The 21,163-nt window shown below is 48.5% G+C and overlaps 1 protein-coding gene across 1 annotated transcript in view; it reads right to left on the minus strand.

The window, feature by feature from the left end:
• auts2a (activator of transcription and developmental regulator AUTS2 a) overlaps positions 1-21,163 on the minus strand; it is a 281,065-nt gene that overhangs the window by 23,361 nt on the left and 236,541 nt on the right. Inside the window, exon 8 of the mRNA XM_042093561.1 lies at positions 3,662-3,680. Within this exon, the coding sequence (XP_041949495.1) occupies positions 3,662-3,680 (19 nt within the window). The remainder of the gene's footprint in view (positions 1-3,661; positions 3,681-21,163) is intronic.

Raw genomic sequence — 21,163 nt, forward strand, 5'->3', positions numbered from 1 at the left:
CTGTGTAAATCGGTTAGCTTAATTGGTCCGCCAAGACAAAACAAAGTCAACGTTCCATTCGGAAGCGGAATTTTAATTTCCAAAGCACCAGTAATAGAGATCACTGGCATAAACAACTAATTTTGCATCACTTGTTCTACCAGAGGAGAAGATCATTCATTTAACCCTGGATAGCTGTCAGTTTTAGCAACACAACCCACTGACAGACAGAACTCTTTATTGGAGGCAGTGGGAAATCTCTAGACAGTAAATGCAGATATCAAATCAAGATCAAATCATTTGCTATGATGATAACGATCATCTTAAGCTCAAAACGATACTGACAGCCTTCATCTCATGCTGACAGCTTTTATCAGCCTCTACATCTGCATATCATATCAGTGTAGAAATCAGTTCAGCTCTCTTCTCTCCCTCGTGAGGAGACATCTTGTGAGTTAATGTTGTGAGAAATATTTCAAGACACTGTGATATGAGAAACCATAAAGGTCAGACACCAGGAAATACTCACATAGAAAAAGACAGGTTCAAGATGAAGAGTACATTCCCACACAGGTATGCACATATACATAAATAAATGTATATGTGTGCACACACACACACAAACACACACACACACTGAGAGAGAAAGTGAGCTTGGAAGCCGAGATGATGCTACAGCTCTGGCAATTTAGAGAGACAATTGAAAAGCTACGAAGGCATGAAATCAGTTTGTAATTTCCCTGCGCCGAGCGCCGAGGTTTGTCGCGTGGCGGATCTGTCGGTGAGGTGGTTAAGTCAACACCGCCGTTTAAACTGGGTCAGGGAAGTGACTGTGTTGCGTGGCTCAGCACTGTGTGGTGGCGGGGCGGCGCGGATCGACGCGGCTGCTGTCAGCACTGGTCCCGGTGAGTTGTGATGCCCCCCCCCACGTCCCTCCTGTCTTGTCGCCGAGGCTCAGGCGGACGCTGAGGCGGAGGCTGACAGGCTCGGGGCAGACAGCCAGGGAGCAGCGCACAGAGGGGAGGGAGACGCCATCATGTCTCCTGTCACCGCTCTGTCTCCTTGACTTAAGACTGAGGCTGCTGCAGGTGTGTGTGTGTGTGTGTGTGTGTGTGTGTGTGTGTATATCTGTGTAAGAGACAGACGTACAGACAGACACACAATATGTCTGTGTGTATGTGTTTGTGTATGTGTGTGTGTGTGTGTGTGTGTGTGTGTGTGTGTGTGTGTGTGTGTGTGTGTGAGTGAGAGAGAGAGAAAGTGTAAAGTGTATGAATGTGTGTGTGTGTGTGTGTGTGTGTGTGTGTGTGTGTGTGTGTGTGTGAAAGACAGATATGAAAGGGTTGGTAAATTTGGGTGTGCATGTGTGTGCTCGAGTGTGTGTGTCGTTACAGCATGTCCATGGCTGATGCACCATCTGTAATAACCTTTCATCTGCGGATGACATAGCTGTGTGGCGGAAATGGCGAGCGCACGTGTCACCGGCCTCGGCGGTGGCGTCAAATGGAAACTGGCGCGGGAGGTTAGCCAAGCCGACATGCACATTTCAGCCGGTGAAATTGAGTTCTCCTCCACTCTATTATCAGGCCCGGGGAAACAACCGCCCACCACTTTTTTTATTTTTTATTTATTTTTCCCGGGCACTCGTTTGGGACCTCTTCACGAAAGGTGACGGGAAACGGACAACGAGGGAGAGAGAGAAAAAGGCGAGCGCATTTCCACACGGATAGTTTGGCAGCGTGTAAGGGTGGCACTGTAAAAAGAGGCCAAGAGGGAAATCCATTATGTGGTTAAAAAAGGGCCTCAGAGTAAAGACTTGACTTCCAAAGCTGGAGCTGAGGTGGCAATAAAAAAAAAAATAAAAGAAATGTTTTTCTTGGGAATCACACTTTGGACGTGGATCAAACATGTCCCAAAATTGCTTGTCCCCGTTCCTTCCAAAAAAGAACTCAACATGGACCGCTTTGTTATGGCTAAGGAAGGCCACACCGGTTTAAAACTGACAAATGAGATGACGAGGCCCCACGGAGAAGGGAAGAAAATGAAATGAAAAGAAGGAAAGTCTCCAGAGAGGACATCTCCGCGCCCTGCAGCCCAGTGCCAATCAGCATTCCAGCGGTTGCTCATCCCTTAAACCCATCGCCTCGCACCGCGTTCAGCCTCTCTGCTTTGAGTGTCATGTGAAGTATTTGTAAACAATGCTGAACCACTCACAGGCAAACACCTCTCTCTCTCTCTCTCTCTCTCTCTTCTCTCGTTTTCTCTCTCGTTCCTCTCTTCCCTCCTCGTGGTGGCTTTGACGTTTTGACAGACGCGGTTGCGTTGGCACGGAGCCTATCTGAAAACTCCCACGCCGGTGCGACAAGGAGATGATTTTCTACAGAGCCAATTAAGCGCGCCGCTAATGAAGACACGGAAAACACCTCTCTGGCACGTCACTCAGCCAAGGCCGAGGAGAGACGGGGGGGGGGAGAGAGACAGAGAGAGAGGGAGAGAGAAACAGAGAGAGAGAGAGAGAGGCACTGAACAAACATGAAAAATGAACAGAGCATTCATTAACAGAATGAGGGAGATGCTGTTTTGTTCATATGAAGGAAGAATTCTCCAGTGCCTTTACCCAGCCAGTGAAAGATCAGCTACATGTTACAACTACATCTAAAGTGAAGAAAATAGAGAGAAAAGGAAAATATACTCAAACCCTTCCAAAGAGCTTCCAAAGTATTCCTGCTGAACAGCGAGACTAAAGAAAACACCTAAAGTGAATTCTTTGAGCTCTTAACTAGTGTGCCTCCACGGCAAAGTGTTTTGGTACCCGTGCATCGTTAGCACTCCCAAAATGACGATTATTTTGCGACGCACAACACGCAACAAAGTGGCAGTTTTTCAAAGCATTGCCGCTGCTCAGGTGCGCTCCATTGATTTCTGTCTACGTGGCAATTAGGGTTGGACTAGCATACGTTTGTCTCCGCTCGAAACACTGAGAGCACTGTTTAAAGTGCACGGACTGTGGAAAGGTGCCCCAGAGAGGCAGATAAGAAGGTATAATCTTCATGCGAAGCTCGTGAAAGCACACAGTGATCAAAAAGCACAAAAAAAACCCCACAATGCCCTATTCATTACCCCAACGGTCTCCTTTTCTCGCCTTCTTCTAGTTCTTCCCTCCATTTGGATTTTGCGACACATCCATGGCAACGGCATAATCGTAGTCATTTCTCCGAGTGTGTCGGAGTTCAAAGGCAATCGTGCATTATGTGTGTGTGTGTGTGTGTGTGTGTGTATGGCATCACAGAAAGAGGTGCTTTTCAGCCTCCATTTTTACCCATTTAGTGAAGGGAACACAAACACGATCGTCAGCGCTGCCATTCTTGGCCCATCTTTTCCAAAAAGCACAACACCCCCCCAACACTCCCCTCCCTTACGCTGGTAATGACTCCACTTCAAACAAACAGGCCCTGTCATCAGTCTGCACATGGGAAATAGAGAAGAGAGAGCAAAGACAGCATATTTTTCTGTGGAACAAGGGCTCCAATTTAAAGGGAGAAAAATGAGAGAGAGAGTGTGTGAGAGTGAGAGAGAGGGGGGCGGGTGTGGTTGGGAGTAGTGGTGGTCAGAGCTGTGGCAGCGGCGGTGGTTGTGTTGCGAGATTTGACAAACTGGTTCTGTCTATAGATATCAGGCAAACAATCTTTCACTGGAACTCTCTCTCTCCCTCTCTCCAACACTCATTCCCTCTCTCTCCCTTTCTTCAACGCTCATTCCCTCTCTCTCTCTCTCCAGCACTTATTCCCTCTCTCTCTCTCCCTTTCTCCAACACTCACTCTCTCTCTCTCTCTCTGCTCCCTCCACTCCTCCAGATGTGTGTTTGGCCTGTCACCTCTGTGAGCCTGGTGGGCGGCCCAGGGCTTTCCTGAGCGTGGCCCCTGGCTGAGTGTGGTTAACTCCTGGGGTCAGCAGGCCAGAGGAGGCTGGACTGAGGGGCCGTGACACCTGCTGGCCCTGCTGAGACACACGCCGCTGCCAACCCTCCTGCCCTGCCCTGGACCACAGGGAGCTCACACTGCACTTAGAGAGGTGGACAAGGGGAACGGTGGGAGGTGCACACACACACACACACACACACACACACACACACACACAAACAGAGAGAGAGAGAGACACTCTTTCTCTGACACACATACACACACAGACTCACTGTGCTTTGATGTATGGACACAGAATTGGTAGAAGCTATATTTTCTGTACATACAGTATATCAATATATGTGTGTATGTGTGTGTGTGTGTGTGTGTGTGTGCATACCATTAGTGGCAGCCTGGCTGAGGTGGTGTGATGTGGACTAACTGAGTTTGTCTGAGAGGGCTGAGCTGAGCTGGGTTGGGCTGAGTGAGGCTGGAGAGCTCAGCTGCCCACGGACCAGGCTGAGGAGTGGAGTGGACTCATGCCCACTCCGAACAGAACACAGCGCACCCTGGAAGTAATCCTCAACCATGTCACTGCAATCTCCAGCTGGGCATCCCCAAAAAAAGAGACCCTCCAAAGCATGCGTGTGTATGTGTATGTGTATGTGTGTGTGTGTGTGTGTGTGTGTGTGTGTGTGTGTGTGTGTGTGTGTGTGTGAGTGTGTGTGTGTATGTGTATGTACATTTCAAATGCATGCTTTATGAAGCACGTAATGAAAGGGTGTAATATCAGGTTAAAACTCAGGGTAAACCAAACTATATTTGCTTCCCACCAGCTGTGGAAGTCGGAATCCAAAACCAGAGGCACTGTGCTTCCGTTCACTCCTCCCATGGTTCACACAGCTCCCTTTACTGAAAACACACTTGAGGGCAACACAACACACACCTCTGTGCCCCCTTCCTTAGGTCCAGCCGTTTCTCTCTCTCCAACACTCCCCTCTCTCTTTTCCTCTCTTCCCCATTTAGTTGGATCCTCGCTGACCAAACAGCAGGACGCTGAGCTGAAATGGTAAACAGCTGAGAGTTCAGAGGCACGTGCCACTGAAAGGAGAGAACTAGAACAAGTCGACGAAAAACAAACACAGGAGAAAAAAAGTCGTGAAACTACTGGTCTTTGTAACTGACAAGATGGGTGACAATTCTACACACAGCTGCGCTTTCATCTAGAAAAGAAATCCCTACATCTCTCACTCTCTCTCTCTTTCTCTCTCTTGCTCCTGAATGCATATTCACATGTCGATGAAATCTCCAGATCAACGACTCCGAGGCAGCTCAGTGCTGCTGGCCCTCGGGTGTGTCTCCAGAACCTCTCCAACCCAGCACAACAAAGAGAAATCCTTATCAGACGCCACAGAATGGGGTTAAGAAGCGGCACACCTCAGGCTCGGGGGAATTCACATGGGGGATTTGCACTGCATTATGAGCTAAGCCAAACCCTCACACTCCAGATTGCGTTGACGCTCAGACGTTTACACACACACACACACACACACACACACACACACACACAAAGACTGGAAATGGCCCATGGCGAAATGAAAGAAAGGGGGGAAAAGTTTACAAGATCAAAGGGCAATGATCAAAAAAAACTTGAACAAATAATTACAAATAAATAAACAACACAATATCCATGCAGAGGATGATAGGAAAAGCCGATTTCATCTTGTATGTTTGTATCTTAAGTGTGTGTCGAACAAGTGCAAAAGCCATGTTGAGCTCCTGGGTCCCCGAGGGCGTAATCTCATCCAGTAATGCCTAGTGATGATAAAAACCTTCCACACACACACACACACACACACACACACACACGTGCACCGCCAAAAGGACAGAGTGTCCCCCACCCCTGTAACACTCAATCACATTAGCATAGGGGCGGCGGCTATGCAAATGTCTGGCTAATGCCTTCCGCGGGGCACGATGGGCGCTGCTGCTATGACGACCGGATCAACCTTTCCCTCCCTCCACGGCCGGACGTGATTGCCCGTGGCTGCCCCCCACACCCCCTCTCTGAATAATGAGCTCAGGCAGGAGGATGGAGGCGCTGCTGCTGGAGGGGGTGGAGGAGGGGAGCGCTGGGTGGGGGGGTGGGGGGGGTGGTTGACGGATGGCGCAGCCACGAGCTGGGCACCTTGGCAGACGTGGCACTGGGTACAGATTAGGCTGGCGCGCCAGCGCAGCTTTGTTGGGGGCATTGCCCTGGGAGTGGATGCTGCCAAGTTGGCACCAGAGCAAAGCAGGTGTGTGTGTGTGTGTGTGTGTGTGTGTGTGTGTGTGTGTGTGTGTTCATATGTGTGTACATACTCTAATGCAACCTGTTCTTCATCTCTGTCATTCATAGGAGGTAAGGGAGATGCTGGCGTGTCAGAGGTGCTGTGCGAATGGCCTGCTGAGAGAGTCGGGGTGTATGTGTGTGTGTGTGTGTGTGTGTGTGTGTGTGTGTGTGTGTGTGTGTGTGTGTGTGTTTGGTGGTGTGGGGTGGAGGCTGGGGTGTGTCTCTGCACACTGAAGTGATAATGAATGAACTCCCCACAACGAGCCGAAGAGTTACCCAAGGAGGTACTTCATCTCCTTCATTAAAGTCTATTTGGAGAGTGGGGGAGAGAGAGAGACAGAGAAAGGAGAGTGGAGGAGGGAGAGAGAGAGAGAGAGAGAGAGAGAGAGAGAGAGAGAGAGAGAGAGAGAGAGACAGAGAGAGGCAAAGACAGAGAGAGAGAGGGAGATCTACTTCCTCTATTTTCTTTAAAAGTCCCTGGAACAGATGGAGCAAAATTAATTGCACCATTAGGCCCCACCAGACAACAGCGGAGTGGTTTCCCCTCCACGGTGCACGTGTGTTACAAAGTACTCTGCGTAAAAAGGCAATTACTGCAACATTCGCCATAAAATAAAGGTTGCTTTAATGGGCAATAAACACAGGCTTTGGATTTGTATTGGAACAGGTCTCTGAAGGCCACCGTTATTTGCAGTTGAAAAGCATAGCATGGGGTCTGACATTAAATCTTATTTCACTCCCCACACCCCCCTTCTTCCTCCCCAAAGTAATCTGCGGAGTGAACCTGGGTCAGAGGCTGGCCAGTGGCTCTTAATTTGTTACCTTTGACAGGTTTCCTCTTCCATTTGCCAGCCAACCACTTAAGACTCAGGAAAGAGAGAGCGAGAGAGAGAGAGAGAGAGGGAGAGTGAGAGAGTGAGAGAAAGAGAGAGAAGAGGCGGAGAGAGAAGAAAGGGAATGAAAAACGGAACAATATTATCTGACAACGGCGCGGTTGGCATCATAAACAAACACTGCGCTCGCTGCCGCTCTTCCCTGGGGAGGATGTGGCCGACAGGCCCTCGTGTCTCACACATGTCCCACTTCAGGCATGTCTCAGGCGAGCTGTGTCGAACATCTCAAATGGCAGCGGGGTTGTGGCGACAGCAGCAGGGTTTGAACCCATGAACTGAATTTTCAGTATCATGAAGAGATTTTTATTTTTGCAGTTGAGCAAGGTCTCTGAAGTGTCTTACCACCAGAGACATAGAGAGAGAGAGAGAGAGAGAGAGAGAGAGAGAGAGAGAGAGAGAGAGAGAGAGAGAGAGAGCGAGGGAATAAGAAAGAGAAGAAAAACAGAAAGAGGGAGAGAGAGAGAGAGATAGATAAAGAAAGAGGTGGAGGAAAGGGACATTGAAGGAGGACAAAAAAAATCAGCAGTGCTTTAAATCACCAGTAATTTCCCATTAAATATTTGTGCGTGTTTGCCTGGGGCTAGTAATTAATGTGCTTTCATCTGGTGACTAATTGCCGGTAATGTATCACACCAGAGATCAGCAGAGTGGAGCAGAGCAACACCGCTCCCTGGCACAGCCAATATGTGTGTGTGTGTGTGTGTGTGTGTATGCCCTGACACAGAGGCCCTCCAACACTGAGCATAAGGCACACGCCTCTAAAGGTCAGAGGTCAAGACCTGTGGGCCTGACAGAACCATCTATCCATCTTTCCGCTGGCTTGAAGAGCACTATAAACAGGCACTCCCAGTGTATGTGGGACGTAGAGCTGTCTGTCTGGTAATATCTGATCATCACTGCCTCAGGCCATAAGAGAAGCATTGATCTGTTTTCGAGAGGCTTGCTCAACCCTGGGTGATAATTCTAGTACTGCGTATGGAACGGATATATGACCAGTGATCAGAGAGAGAGAGAGAGAGAGAGAGAGAGAGAGAGAGAGAGAATCACCCCAACAAGACACGTCTTCATCCACCAGGGCCATGGAGGGTGCAGAAGACCTGTGTTTGTAACACTGGATAATGCTTTGAATCCTATAACTTTGGTATTCTTTTGCCCTTTAGTTGAAGGCATCTTGGCTTCAGATTGAGTGAGTGAGTGAGTGAGTGAGTGAGTGAGAAAGAAAGAGAGAGCGAGAAAGAAAGACAGAGAAAGGGCTGCCACTCAAATTCAGCATGGTGCCTGCCTTTTCAGACAGGCGTTTTGAAAAGACAGCCAGCACTGTTCTGGAGGAGGACAGCTTCCCATCCCATCCCCTTGTTCTGGTCCTGCCCACCCTCCACACACACACACACACACACACACACACTCACACACACACACACACACACACACACAACAGACATACACACACACACACACACACACACTCTTCCCATGTAATGGCTCCCCGTCTGCAGGCTTTAATGAGAGGCTGAGAACGACAGTTTTAATCGCTGCCTGTGGCTGCCGTGCAGCCCAGTAATGACAGAACAGAACAGAGCAGCACAGCGAGAAGCTGGCACCCATCAGCTTCAAATCACTCTTTATGATAATGCAGTGGAGTGAGAGAGAGAGAGAGAGAGAGAGAGAGAGAGAGAGAGAGTGAGAGAGAGATGGAGAATCATGAAACACACACACAGGCACAGACACACATTGATAATAGCACACTAAGGGCAGCCAGCCTGGCAGGGGGAAACGAAACCTTGCATGTGTGGAGACGGGTCCATGTGGGTGATTCTGATAAGTACACTTATTACATCCCTAGGTGGTGCTGAGATTAGTCTGGACTCTCAATGCACACAACAACAGACAAAAAACAACAACAATCACAGAGGCAGTGAACAATGTGTGTACTACTGTAATTTCAGTCTGTTTCCGTACCAAAATACAGTGCAATATTATAATCATTCCACTTGGGTAAGTCAGGCACTTACTGTAAATTCAGTAGGGAGTCCCATCTCCCTCCAAGTGAACTCACTCCCAGGCACAGAGATTAGAAAAGCTTTTTAAATGTAAAAAAAATCAAATCACCTTAGTGTATAAGTACTGTTTGTATCTAATAGTGCATTCCGAGTTGTTCTGCTTGAAAATATGCACTCTCAAGAGCAGCTCTCACTGTTGAGTCTACTGTAATATTAAACTGTGCCATGGGATTGAGTATGCTTTGCATGGCATGTTGACGACTCTGTGGTTATCGACTACGATTACTCTGAAAGGGAGAATGAACACGCTGTAGACTATGATTTTCGACAAAATGTCTGCCAACACCTTTTTCTTAGTTCAACCCAACAATCAATGTCTGCAAGATAAATAACTTGTAAATAACTTCGGTTGACCACAAGCTCTGGTGGTTTTAGCCAATTTCTTTATGCCACACTTGAGTACACAAATACAATTTCACCTCCAGGGTTGATTTAGACATTTGCATGCAGATATGAGACACATAACACTCACCCAGAATTAATATCCTGCTTACATTCCGATAGGTAATCCGATTCCATTTATTTAAAATGGTGTTTGTAAAAGTCCAAAGTAGAAGGACAAAAGAGAGAGGGGAAAAAGAGAAGTTTTCACCCAAAAATGGCAAAAGGCCTGTTTTCAGTTGAATTGACCTTGACTGCTCCCAATCAGAAGGTCGGAGGCCGCTTTCAAGCCCAGCGATTTGAAATGCCAGGACAAAACATCCCAATTCTACACAAAAGGAGCACTGACAAGAACGGAGTCGTCACCAGCCTACAGACAGCCTTGACAATGCCCCTTCAGCCAAACGCCTCCTTTGCTTTTTCTCTAAAGTCTTCCCCCGCTCTCTATCTCTCTTTGTTTCTTCTATCTCCCTCCTTTTCCTCTCTTCTGCCGCTCTCTGCCTCTCCTTCTCTCTCTCTCTCTCTCCCCCACTTCTCCTTCTCTCTCTCTCTCTCACACACACACACAGATGGCTCCCTCAGAGGACTGTAGGGTCGGGAGGGATAGAGAGAGAGAGAGAGAGAGAGAGAGAGAGAGAGAGAGAGAGAGAGAGAGAGAGAGAGAGAGAGAGAGAGAGAGAGAGAGAGAGAGAGAGAGAGAGAGAGAGAGAGCCTGCACTGGAGTAATCCCTTGCCGCCCCGACGGAAAAGCTTGTTACTGCGCTTGCTGATCAACACAGAAAGTCAAAGCAGAGCCAGGGAAAGGTCAGCAGGAATTAGGCTGCGCTTTAACTCCATGGATTCGACTAATTCCCCCGATAAGCCCTTTGAAACCCGACCTGCTCCGACTGGGCCCACCGCTCCCTCTCGCCTGCTACTAAAGCCCCCCACAAAAACTGACTTAGGCTAATTTACCCTGGCACAAAGAGAAGACACACACACACACACACACACACACACACACACAGTGGGCTACCCACCCACCCACCAACTCATGCAGACAGATACACATACACGCACACGCACGCGCACACGCACACGCACACGCACACGCACACGCACACACGCACACACACGCACACACACACACACACGCACACACACACACACACACACACACACACTCCATTTGACAAGAGGAGGAGGAGGGAAAGAAAGGGCAGGGCTTTTCCCAAAGACTAGGCTAGAACAATCGACCGAAGAATCATTGATTTTCAATGGGTGTGAAAGGAACTTGATCGGGCCAGACACGACTCAAGAGCCCAGAGAGAAGCGGGCCTTTCAGTGGCCCCGGCTGCTTTGAAGCTGTGTCATGGTAATGGGCCTGGAGCTCCGGGTTCAGGGCAAAGCCTCGTCTGTTGTCCTTTACCTACTTTGATGGCAGAGAGAGGGAGCTTAAAGGTGAGTAACCGAGTGAGAGGGGGGCCCTGGTGTTCAGAGCCAGCTCCTGACACACACACACACACAGCACCTTTACAGGGCAGGCTGAGACTTTTAACACAGGACTGATGTGCATTGAATGTACATTTATATCTGTTTCTATATATAATAACTATTTTCTAATGTTATAATACATATTCTATTTTATTTCATTTGTATATTCTATTCACTGTAAATATGTTTTCTAGGTCACTTTACATATATAGAATATCTCTATTTATATTCTATGAATGTTAATGAATGCATATCATCAGTAGGCCTATATAGACTAAAAAAAGGTCAAAAGACTGCTTGTATAACACAATCAGTATCACAAAAATCCCAATAAAAAACATACTGCTGTTGGGCTGCGTTATTGATGTATTATGCATTAAGTTCTAGGCCTGTTCCCTCCTGCTACCTCCGGAGCGCGAGGAGTGTGTTCCCGTGGAGACAGGAGTGTGTCCTGGAAGGCTCCGCTTGGAGTGATTTATGTGGTGCGCTTTTGATTGTTTCCAGTGACTTTGTGAGGTGGTGGCGGCGATGGCGCAGGAGGGGGGGCAGATTGATGTTTTTTGCCCCATCACGTCTCAGAGAGGCATGCTGCATGCACGCGGAGTGCTCCGTTCTGCCACAGCACGCCAGGGCTGAACGCTGATTAAACCCACCAGGAGACAAAGAGTGTGTGAACACACACACACACATACAGAGAGAGAGAGAGAGACACACACACACTTCCAAGCTCTCTGAGAATCAACTAGCCCAAAAATGGCATGTGAATCTACATTGAAAACAAATGGCACACAAAAGGGGCTCAACAACAGAAGCATGTCATGTTGCGTGCCTTGCCCGAAAAACAACACTGACCGCTTCCCTGAGGAAGTTAAGCCAATTTGCCTAAAAATCCATCCAGCATTTTTGTATGAGGAACGGCAATACCATATGGGATTCATCACACACACACACACACACACACACACACACAAAGACTCCCAGCACCGGGGTATTTGCACCAATCAGAAACAGACCATAACACTCCCACGGCCCTGGCAGGTATACAGGTCCTGACCCCCAGGCTCACTGCCGACAGCGCCGAGGCCCAACTTCAAACGCTGTTGCCGGCCGGCCGCCGGCCTCTAGGAGTGAGACGTGGTGGCCAGGTAAGGTCAAGTGCTCCTGGAGAGTTTTATAGTCCCACCGTATTACCCAGACTGGGCATGGAGAAGAGGCACAGAGATTTTTTTACACAGAGATTTTTTTTAACAAGTCTTACTCTTACAAAAGCATGGTAGAGCTTGACGAATAAGTTATATTGTTTTGTCTGCCATTGTGTCTTTAAGCTGCTGAATCAGTTGAATCAGAGCTGTTTGTTAATCTTTGTCTTACGTATTAAAAATGAGGAAATCCTAGCTCAAGAAACTATGTCAATAACAGCCAAGAATACTCTGTCTGCTGCTGTGGCTCTCTGATATGCAAGAGCAGAGAGTGATGTTCTCTCGCTTTAAAGTGCACCCATTCTGGGACTTCTCTTTGAAGCTGAGCCTCAAAGAGATGTCGACCATTAGCTTGGCAAGGCCATGTAGGTTAGTTCCACAATTCAGACAGAACTTTCAAATACATCCAGTATAAATAAATAAAAAAGACAGAAATGTAACAAAAATAGTCTCACTATGCTCTAGACACTGTGCTCCAGCCTTCTCCAGACTGGCACTGGCTGGTGTGGGCAGTGCAAGTCACTCCATAGCAGAGAACTACCTAAATGGAGCCCTGCCACTCTAACATCCAGCCCAGGAATGGATTACTGCACGGGCCTACCGGGCCCAGGCCCAGGGGCCCAAGGGGTCAGGGGGCCCTGAAGCCCAAGCCTTTGCATGGAATCATTGCCTCAATATCAACAAATCAGGATGGAGGCTATGAATCTGATTGAATTAAGTATTGGCCATCCCCAAAATGCACCAGAATACAGGAAATCACATCAAACAAAACATTTCTGGGGGAGGACCCCCAACCCCCCCCCCCACCTCCCACATATACGACAATAAGTGGGGGGCCCTTAATACATCTGGGCCGAGGGGCCCGAAAATTCATAATCCGCCCATGATCCAGCCTGTGTACAGACTAGTAGTTTGTTTAGCTTTAAATGATTTATAGGCCTCTACCGTGTCTTACATTTTGTTGTAGAAGTCTGTAATAGAAGTCTGGGACTTGGCACTTGGCCTTCAACCTCATACCTATGGCCGAATTACAGCCATGGCAATATCCTTTACACCCACCACTCCCACTTGTGTCATATTGCTTAAATAGACATAGATGTTGTTTTAGGTGCTCATCTACTGTTTCTTTTCAAAACCAGTCTATGCCTGCTGATCACAATTCATAATGCAGTGGTCCTTGGATCTGGAGTTGGGAACTGGGGTTTGGATTCTACAGTTTGAATATTATTTTACACTGTGTTTGTTGCGCTTTAAAAGCACTGGGCTGCAGCTGTTGTTTTGTTTTGATGAGAGACATGCTTTGACTGCAACGTAATCATGAGTTGGACTTCGAGTCATTTATAGTGGGGTCAGCTCAATTGAGATCTTTTGTCAGAAAGTAAAGCACACAGCTAAAAAGCACAATTACCACTCAGTTTAAAATTAGCTTACTGACACCTGCAAGTGAGTATTTAAAAAAAAAAAAAAATTACACATGTGAAACGTGCACACACACACACACACACACACACACACACACACACACACACACACATACACACACACACACACCAAACACACTTTTCTCATCATCACCTCTACACAGCGTAGCGAGTAGCCAGCTTGTTAACCTTATGTGTTGGGGGTGTTGCTCTCTTGTCTCTTGGCTGAGGGCGGGCTGTCTGTGACACCCCTGAGTGTGAGCTTGCTACAGCAGCACGCAAATGAAGTGAGAAAACCAAACCTCTAAGTGGGACCCTCCACATGTGTGTGTGTGTGTGTGTGTGTGTGTGTGTGTGTGTGTGTGTGTGTGTGTGTGTGTGTGTGTATGTGTGTGTGTGTGTCTCTGTGGGATCGCTGAGAACTTCTCTGATGAAACAAGTTTTGTGTGGCACAAAAACAGCAGCAAACAAATTGACAGACAGAGAGATCAGATACCAGGACTGCAGCCACCATCTACCACCAAGTGCCCCCATGTGACTAGCAAAGGTCATTCAGAGACAGCACCACAACTTCCCAACTTTTCAGTGGCTGTTCACTAGCTGTTCACCTGGCCACCTCAACAGAGACCACAGCACCTGAGGTGTGTAGGAGAGCCATAATATCGTAGCCTCACAATCCTGAGATGGGAATGAATGAGGGATAGGAAAAAGATAGAGACAGATGGATAGACAGATAGAGAGAGAGAGAGAGAGAGAGAGAGAGAGAGAGAGAGAGAGAGAGCAAGAGGGACAGCAGGACAGCTGACGACACCAGAGGATTATGGACAGTTGTAGTGTCCAGGCGTCGCTTGAGGTCAGAGTCATCAAGTGCCCAGGTCTGTCAAGCACTGATTGGTTCAGTGACCTCAACGGGTGTGCGTGCACATGACCTCCATGTCACCTGTGTAAGTGCATTGACCAGTGAAGTTAATGGTGGACGCGTTTATACTGTCGGATAGTGATAGCATCTCGGGATACATTAAGTGCAGGTGTCCTATATGCATGACGTGCTTGTGTCTGTATACACAGATCTAACGTATGGATGGGCGTGCAATTTGTGGATTGTGTCTGTCAAATGTATTCTTTACTTACCTAAACATCCATGCACACGGATGTGTCTGTTTGCCTCTTTGTTTATGAGTCCATGAGTACTCCATGAACAGTGATGTGTGTGTGTGTGTGTGTGTGTGTGTGTGTGTGTGTGTGTGTGTGTGTGTGGTGAAGGCGTACATGGCTTGTGCCAAGGCCTTTTCCGGAATCCTCTTCATTAGCAGCTCATAATAGCTGGGAAATGATTTGGCTGCTGTGACACTCGAGATCTGCCCACACAACCACCCCCTCTGCCCCCCCCCCCCCCCCCCCCCCCCAACACCACTCGCCCCCCACTCTGCCTGTGCTCTCACCCACCTCTGCCACACTCTCATTAGCGGCTGGCATCGAGCTGGGCAGATGAGTGGACACTGGCACCGGCCCACGGGCCGCTTCACACGCCTGGCACCAGTGCCAGGAAAAGCTGTCGAAGACGAGGGGAGAGAGAGAGAGAGAAAGAAAGAGAGAGAGACAGACAGAGAGAGAGAGAGATAGAAAATGTGAGAGAGAGAAGAAAGAGTGAGGTAGAGAGTGAGAGATAGAGAGAGAGGAAGGGAGATGAGGGAGGAAGAAGAAGTAAAAGGAGGGACATTTCCCCATCTCGGTAGATTTAATTAAAACTGGGGTGAACAGATGGGGGAAGATGGAAAGAAGTCCAGCAGGAGACAGCTCATCTGTCTGGGTCTTGCTATGCTGCTCCTTTCCCTGTTTTTTCCCTGCTTTACCTTTCTTGACAATCCCAGCCAGCCCAGCCTCCTTCTCTTCCTCATAACTCCACTTCCTCTCTGTTCTACAACCCTTTTTCAGTCACTTCTGCCTCTTTTCCACCCCAACCCCAACCCTGAACCAAAAAAAAAAAAAAAAAAATCCTTGGCTTCTTAAAGGTTCCCAATTGGAAGCTTCCAGTCTGGTGGCGTGACAGGCCAAGGAGAAATCAAATCAGCGGCTCAGTCTGCGTCCTTCTCTGGCAGGAGCAGCCAGACCTTGTGCAGGATAATTACTGGCTCCGGGTAAACCAGCTTTGGGCAAGGATGTTTTGCAGAGGAGGCAGCTTATCCCTTATTAGAAAGTAATCCTGCCGCCAAAAAAAAAAAAGAGAAAAAAGAGAATAAAGAAAAAAAGGGCGCACATTACATTTTAAAAGAGCGCGTTAGCATAGTGAGCGCCAACCGGGGCTGACCGCTGGCAAAGTCGTCTGGGGTCAAGTCAAGTTTCGGGGTCAGACGAATCAAATCTCATTTCATTTAATTTCTTTCTTTTCTTTCACCCCTCCTTCTTTGCCTCAGTCTTAAGGCCTTTCATTCAAATGTAATCATTGGCGATGCAACATGACCTTCATTTCTGCTGTTAAAACAAGCCTAAGCAGCCTTCCCCTGTGGGCATCAATGCAATGTGTTGATGGCGAAAGAGAAAAAGAGCTTTTTGTTGCTGTCTATTCCGATGACAGTGGTCGCGGCACACTGGCTCCATGATCTTAAGCCCATCATGCACTTTATTTGCAAGTCATTCACGACGCCATGCGGCAGCTTGACCTTGTGGATCATCTTCAAAACCGGACTCTTAGCTGTCTTCCACTTTCCCATTCAGCGCTAAGATTTGCAGCTCTAAATGTGTCAGGGGTTAAACACCATAAGTAGCATGTGGAGCCCCCTCACCCTTCAACCACTCCCTGCAACAATGCAAAACGCTTCTCTACTTGCAAAGCCCATTTTTCCGCATTTCTACTTTTCCACCATTTTTTCCCTCTCTCGCGCTCACCCGTTTTTTGTTTTGTTTTTTTTTTTTGCTTAGCTCAATTCTCTACTACATTAATCTCATTATCCTTTGAACCTTTTCACTGGCGATGCCAAATGCAATTTGTATTCTGTGGCCAAGCAAAAAAAAGCCCTAAACTGATTATCCCAATATGAACCGTGCAATCCTGGATATTGTTGGGCCTGAAAGGGCCGTCCAGCCTCCTCAAAGGAGTTCCCATATGCCTTCTGAGTTCCCTGACACAATGTTGCGTCTGCTTTTGCAAGGGGAAGAAATTAAGCGTGTGAAAGTCTAAGCAAAGCCCTCATTTTCCAGTTAATCAAATCTCCCCCTAATCAAATTAGCGCACATAATTCCTCTGGATACCAGGCACAAAAACGGCATTATCCTCTTCTCTGGAGCTGAAAGAGAGGGAATCAGTGTGGTGCCTATTTTTCTCTCTCTATCCCTCTCTTTCTTTCACACAGTCTCTCTCTCTCACTCTCCCCTGCTCTGCATGAGCAGTCCTCAATGGAGGAGGTGGAGGTAGAGAAAGGCGAGGAGGAGGAGGAAGAGGAAAGGACAGTAGGACCCTGGGGTGAGAAGCGGGGAGGGGGAGGGGGTTATTTGGGAGTGAGGGTCATGCCGGGAACAGGGGAGGGGTAGTTGTGGGTTGTTAGGAAGGGAGGGGGTGCCTCTTCCGAATGGCCTAGCTGTGAAAGGCAGGGCCGGGGTAATCCTTGGCAGCGTTTAAGTTCCCAGCTCATTAAAAGCCTTGGCTCGGTGGCCACCTCGCGGGAGCAGCAGAGCATTCCGTAATGAGGTACTTGTTTAATTTTCTTTCAAAGGCCTGGACATCTGTGACAACCCCCCTCTCACTCCCCTTTCTCTCTCTCCCTCCCTCTCTCTATCCTTTTCTCCCTCCCTCCCTCCCTCCCTCACTCCGCATCCCCCCATTCACTGGCCTCACACAAAGCCCATCTATCAATGGGCCTCGGGCCCCTATCAGGTTTGATGAAGTGTTTCCCATTGAATAAAGGCAGATAATATGTTTGGAGCGCCGCAGAACAATCGCCATTAACTCTGATCTCTCGGCAGAGTCAGAGCGCTCAATAGGGCCCGCAGCTCTCGCCTCAACGGACAAACACTCCCCACACCGGCCCATTGCTTTCCATCTCCCCGTCTTCTACTGTTCTCTCTCTCTCTCTTTTTCTCTTTTCTCCTCGCCAAATTGATTTCCTTCCATGGGATGATCCCTCTCTCTTGTGATTGGGGGTGTCGGGGGGGCGGGGGGGTGGTTGTTGGCTGGCCTTTAGTCGGTCTTTAACCTCCATTCGGGAGCGGGTAGAGGCTTGGGAGGGCTCAGGATCAGGGTGAATGAAAGAGAGCTGGAGGAGAGCGAGAGAGAGAGAGAGGGATGCCCTCTGGAGAAGGGAGGGGTGGTGCACTGATGGGGGTTGGAGTGGGGTTGGGGAGGAGTTGGTACTAGTCAGAGTCACTCAGAGCTTAGGAGGTTAGGCACCTCTATCATTCCACAACACAGAGGAACCAAACAAACAAACCATGACAGAAACAAAATAAAACGAAAACGAAAACAGAACAAAACAAAATAGATACTTAGGACATAAGATCTGATTAGATTTTTGGAGGCCAAACTGTCTGTCTGACTCTGACAGTCTTTTCCACTAAAAAGACAAAACAGAAAAGTTTGCAAATCCAAATACAATCCAAATACAAACCATTGCAAACTTCTTGCTTCTTTTTAATTCTAGCAGGCTTCTTGTGTATATTTATCAGTCTTATTTATCTTTCTGTCATTCAGGCTTTTCATTTCTGGAACTGGACATTGGAGCGTGTCACGTCACGTCTTTCTCTATTGGTCACTTCCAGTTATTTTCATAACACGGACCTCCAGATCATCCATTATGGGAGCTGTCAGAAACCTATTTGCAGTCTGATGCCCTCCTAATGTCTACTGATATGCATGGAATAACTACAGACACACACACACATGCACACACACACACACACACACACACAAACACACACACACGCATGCACACGCACACACACACACACACACACACATACGCGCACACACACACACATGCAAAATCCGCCTGGTTTACCACCAGAAAAACAATATCTCTTACACCACCATCATACTTATTAACAGAAGAGCAGGAGCAGACATTGTTGATGACGGTGGTATGCCTGAGTATCAAGTGTGTGTGTGTGTGTGTGTGTGTGTGTGTGCGTGTGTGTAGGGGGATTAAGGGGGGCTAACACAAAACAAAACAAACATAGTCTGTGAGTAGGGGGGAGGAGAGAGTGCAAGTAGGAAGAGAGTGAGCATCTGCAATCTGCCCCGTGTTAACATGCCATAATGTGTTGGCGGCTAGGGGCCAAAGGTCAGCGCCCGGCATCATGCATCATCAGGCACGTGGTTATTGTTCAACTGGGCATGTCAAACTGAGGATGTGTGAGGGGTGGGGTGGTGGTGATAGAGCTGGGGTGGGATTGAGCACGAGGGCATGCGGGGCGTAACACAAATTCTGACGATTAGAAAGCCCCTTAAAGACGACTGGCGCGTCCCCGAGTGGCACGCACACGACTCCAGGCATGCCACGGGAGAGCGCCATCTGTGCCAGCTCTCCTCTCGGTGCCAGCGTGGCGTGTCTCCCACGGCTCCGGCTCATTCTAGAGGAAACAAAGAGGATGAGGAGGAAGAAGAGGATGATAACGGGGACGATATTAGCAATCTGGGGCCCCGTCTGGAATTGTAATCAGAAGCGGTGTCGGGTGTGGGCGGGGGGGGGGGGGGGGGGAGGGGGTGTGTGCTGCCACTGCCGCTCACTGTAGCGTATCCACCGACCTCCGGTAGACGCTTTATTAAATCCCCCCCAGTGGTGGGCCGCAGTGCGCTCGACGGATGTCTGTTGTGATATCTGCACACGCGCAGGGCGTGTTGACATAATGCAATAGCAGTAACGCAGTACGGAAAAGTCATTGCCAGCGATGAATCCAAGATTAGCGCAAACATTACCGGGAGGCCCCGAGCACACTTTTCCACTGGAGACGAGAGCAGTGATGTGTGCACTCTCCAGAACACTCGGCAGGATGGAGAGAAGTTTGCTCTCAAAATGGACCCCAGGCTCTGAGACATATTAGTAACATATTAGTAATGTTATCACAGAAAATGAATTCTACAAATTATATTTATGTATATAGACATTTTATTCATGGCTAAAACACAAATATGAGCAAGTATATGAATTCAACTTATATTAGTCAGTGTTGGCTCAATGAAACAGCTGTTGAAATCAAATGAACTTGCTTGTTATTCCATATTTTGTATTATTCATTCATTACTTTCCCTGCACTAGCATTGCTCCTGGCTACATCTGCCTCCCCGCTGAATGGTTAGGCTCCTGGCCAAGCTCAAAGGTGGCCTTGAACATGCCTGAGCTGCGATCGCTGCTAAGCGTCTAACTGCTGAGGCGAGGTCCCTCAACACTCCTGCAGGCGCCTGACATGAGCGCCTCAAACCAGCCGTTCCGTCGGAGGGCGGTGGTGGGGCGCTGACTCACTGAGGTACCCGGTGGTGGAGGCGTGCGGCTGTGCAGCCCGCAGACACACACACACACACACACACACACACACACACACACGTGCATACACACACACAAACACACACCACTCGGAGCAGAGAGTGGGAAGGAGTGAGTAGCATGCTGAGAGAGAATGGTAAAGTGAGAAAGCAAGAGAGCAAGAGAGAGAGAGAGTGTGAGAGAGAGAGAGAGAGAGAGAGTGAGTGAGAGAGAGAGAGAGAGAGAGAGAGAGAGAGAGAGAGAGAGAGAGAGAGAGAGAGAGAGAGAGAGATGCAAAAGAGAAGTGAGGTGGGGTGTAGAGGAGAGAGACAAGCTTGGGGAGATTTCAGCCTCCCACTCTCAGGACAAACAACAACAACCACAACAACAACAGTGACAACAACAAAAACCTCCCTGACTGACAGCCACAGCTAAGGCCAGTTAGACCCAAGCAGCGTGTCTTGAAGAGGTGCCTGCACTTCCTCCAAACACAAACACTGAGCAGGAGATTTTAAAAAAACAGGGTCAAGCCATTACCCCATGACACTGCTGAAATTCCCACACCAACACTCCATGGCACCACTGGAGTTCACCATACAGCAGCAAGCACCAAATCCACGCATTCAATCACGACGCAGTTCTGAGCAGCCGTGAGGTCTTATTTCCTGTAAAGCATATGCTGAGCACTTGCAAAGCCTGTGGAAGAGCCTGCACATGCGCACAACGCCTCTCGGTGCGTACGTGTCTGCCAAAAAGCCTGATGTATGGGGCCCCGCCGACTGGCAGAGCTGCAGAGATGCTGACGGCGCACTCTGCCAGGACACTCATCCAGCGCTAAACGTGCTCTATTAATCATTAATCCGACACGACGCGCGCACACTCTCGTACGGGTGACGGCGTGTCAGTCATTATGAGTGGGGGACTATGCGCAGGGAACACGCTAATCGCATAGATTATAGAAGAGAAAAGGGGGTTTATAGTCTTAGAAACAAAACGACACAATGTAAGCTGCATCACGCCGCAACTGCGGCTGCTCCAATTGATTTTGCCATTATTGACAAACACCTCCAGCTT

This window comes from Alosa sapidissima, chromosome 5 (assembly GCF_018492685.1).
Source record: "Alosa sapidissima isolate fAloSap1 chromosome 5, fAloSap1.pri, whole genome shotgun sequence".
Lineage (NCBI taxonomy): Eukaryota > Metazoa > Chordata > Actinopteri > Clupeiformes > Clupeidae > Alosa > Alosa sapidissima.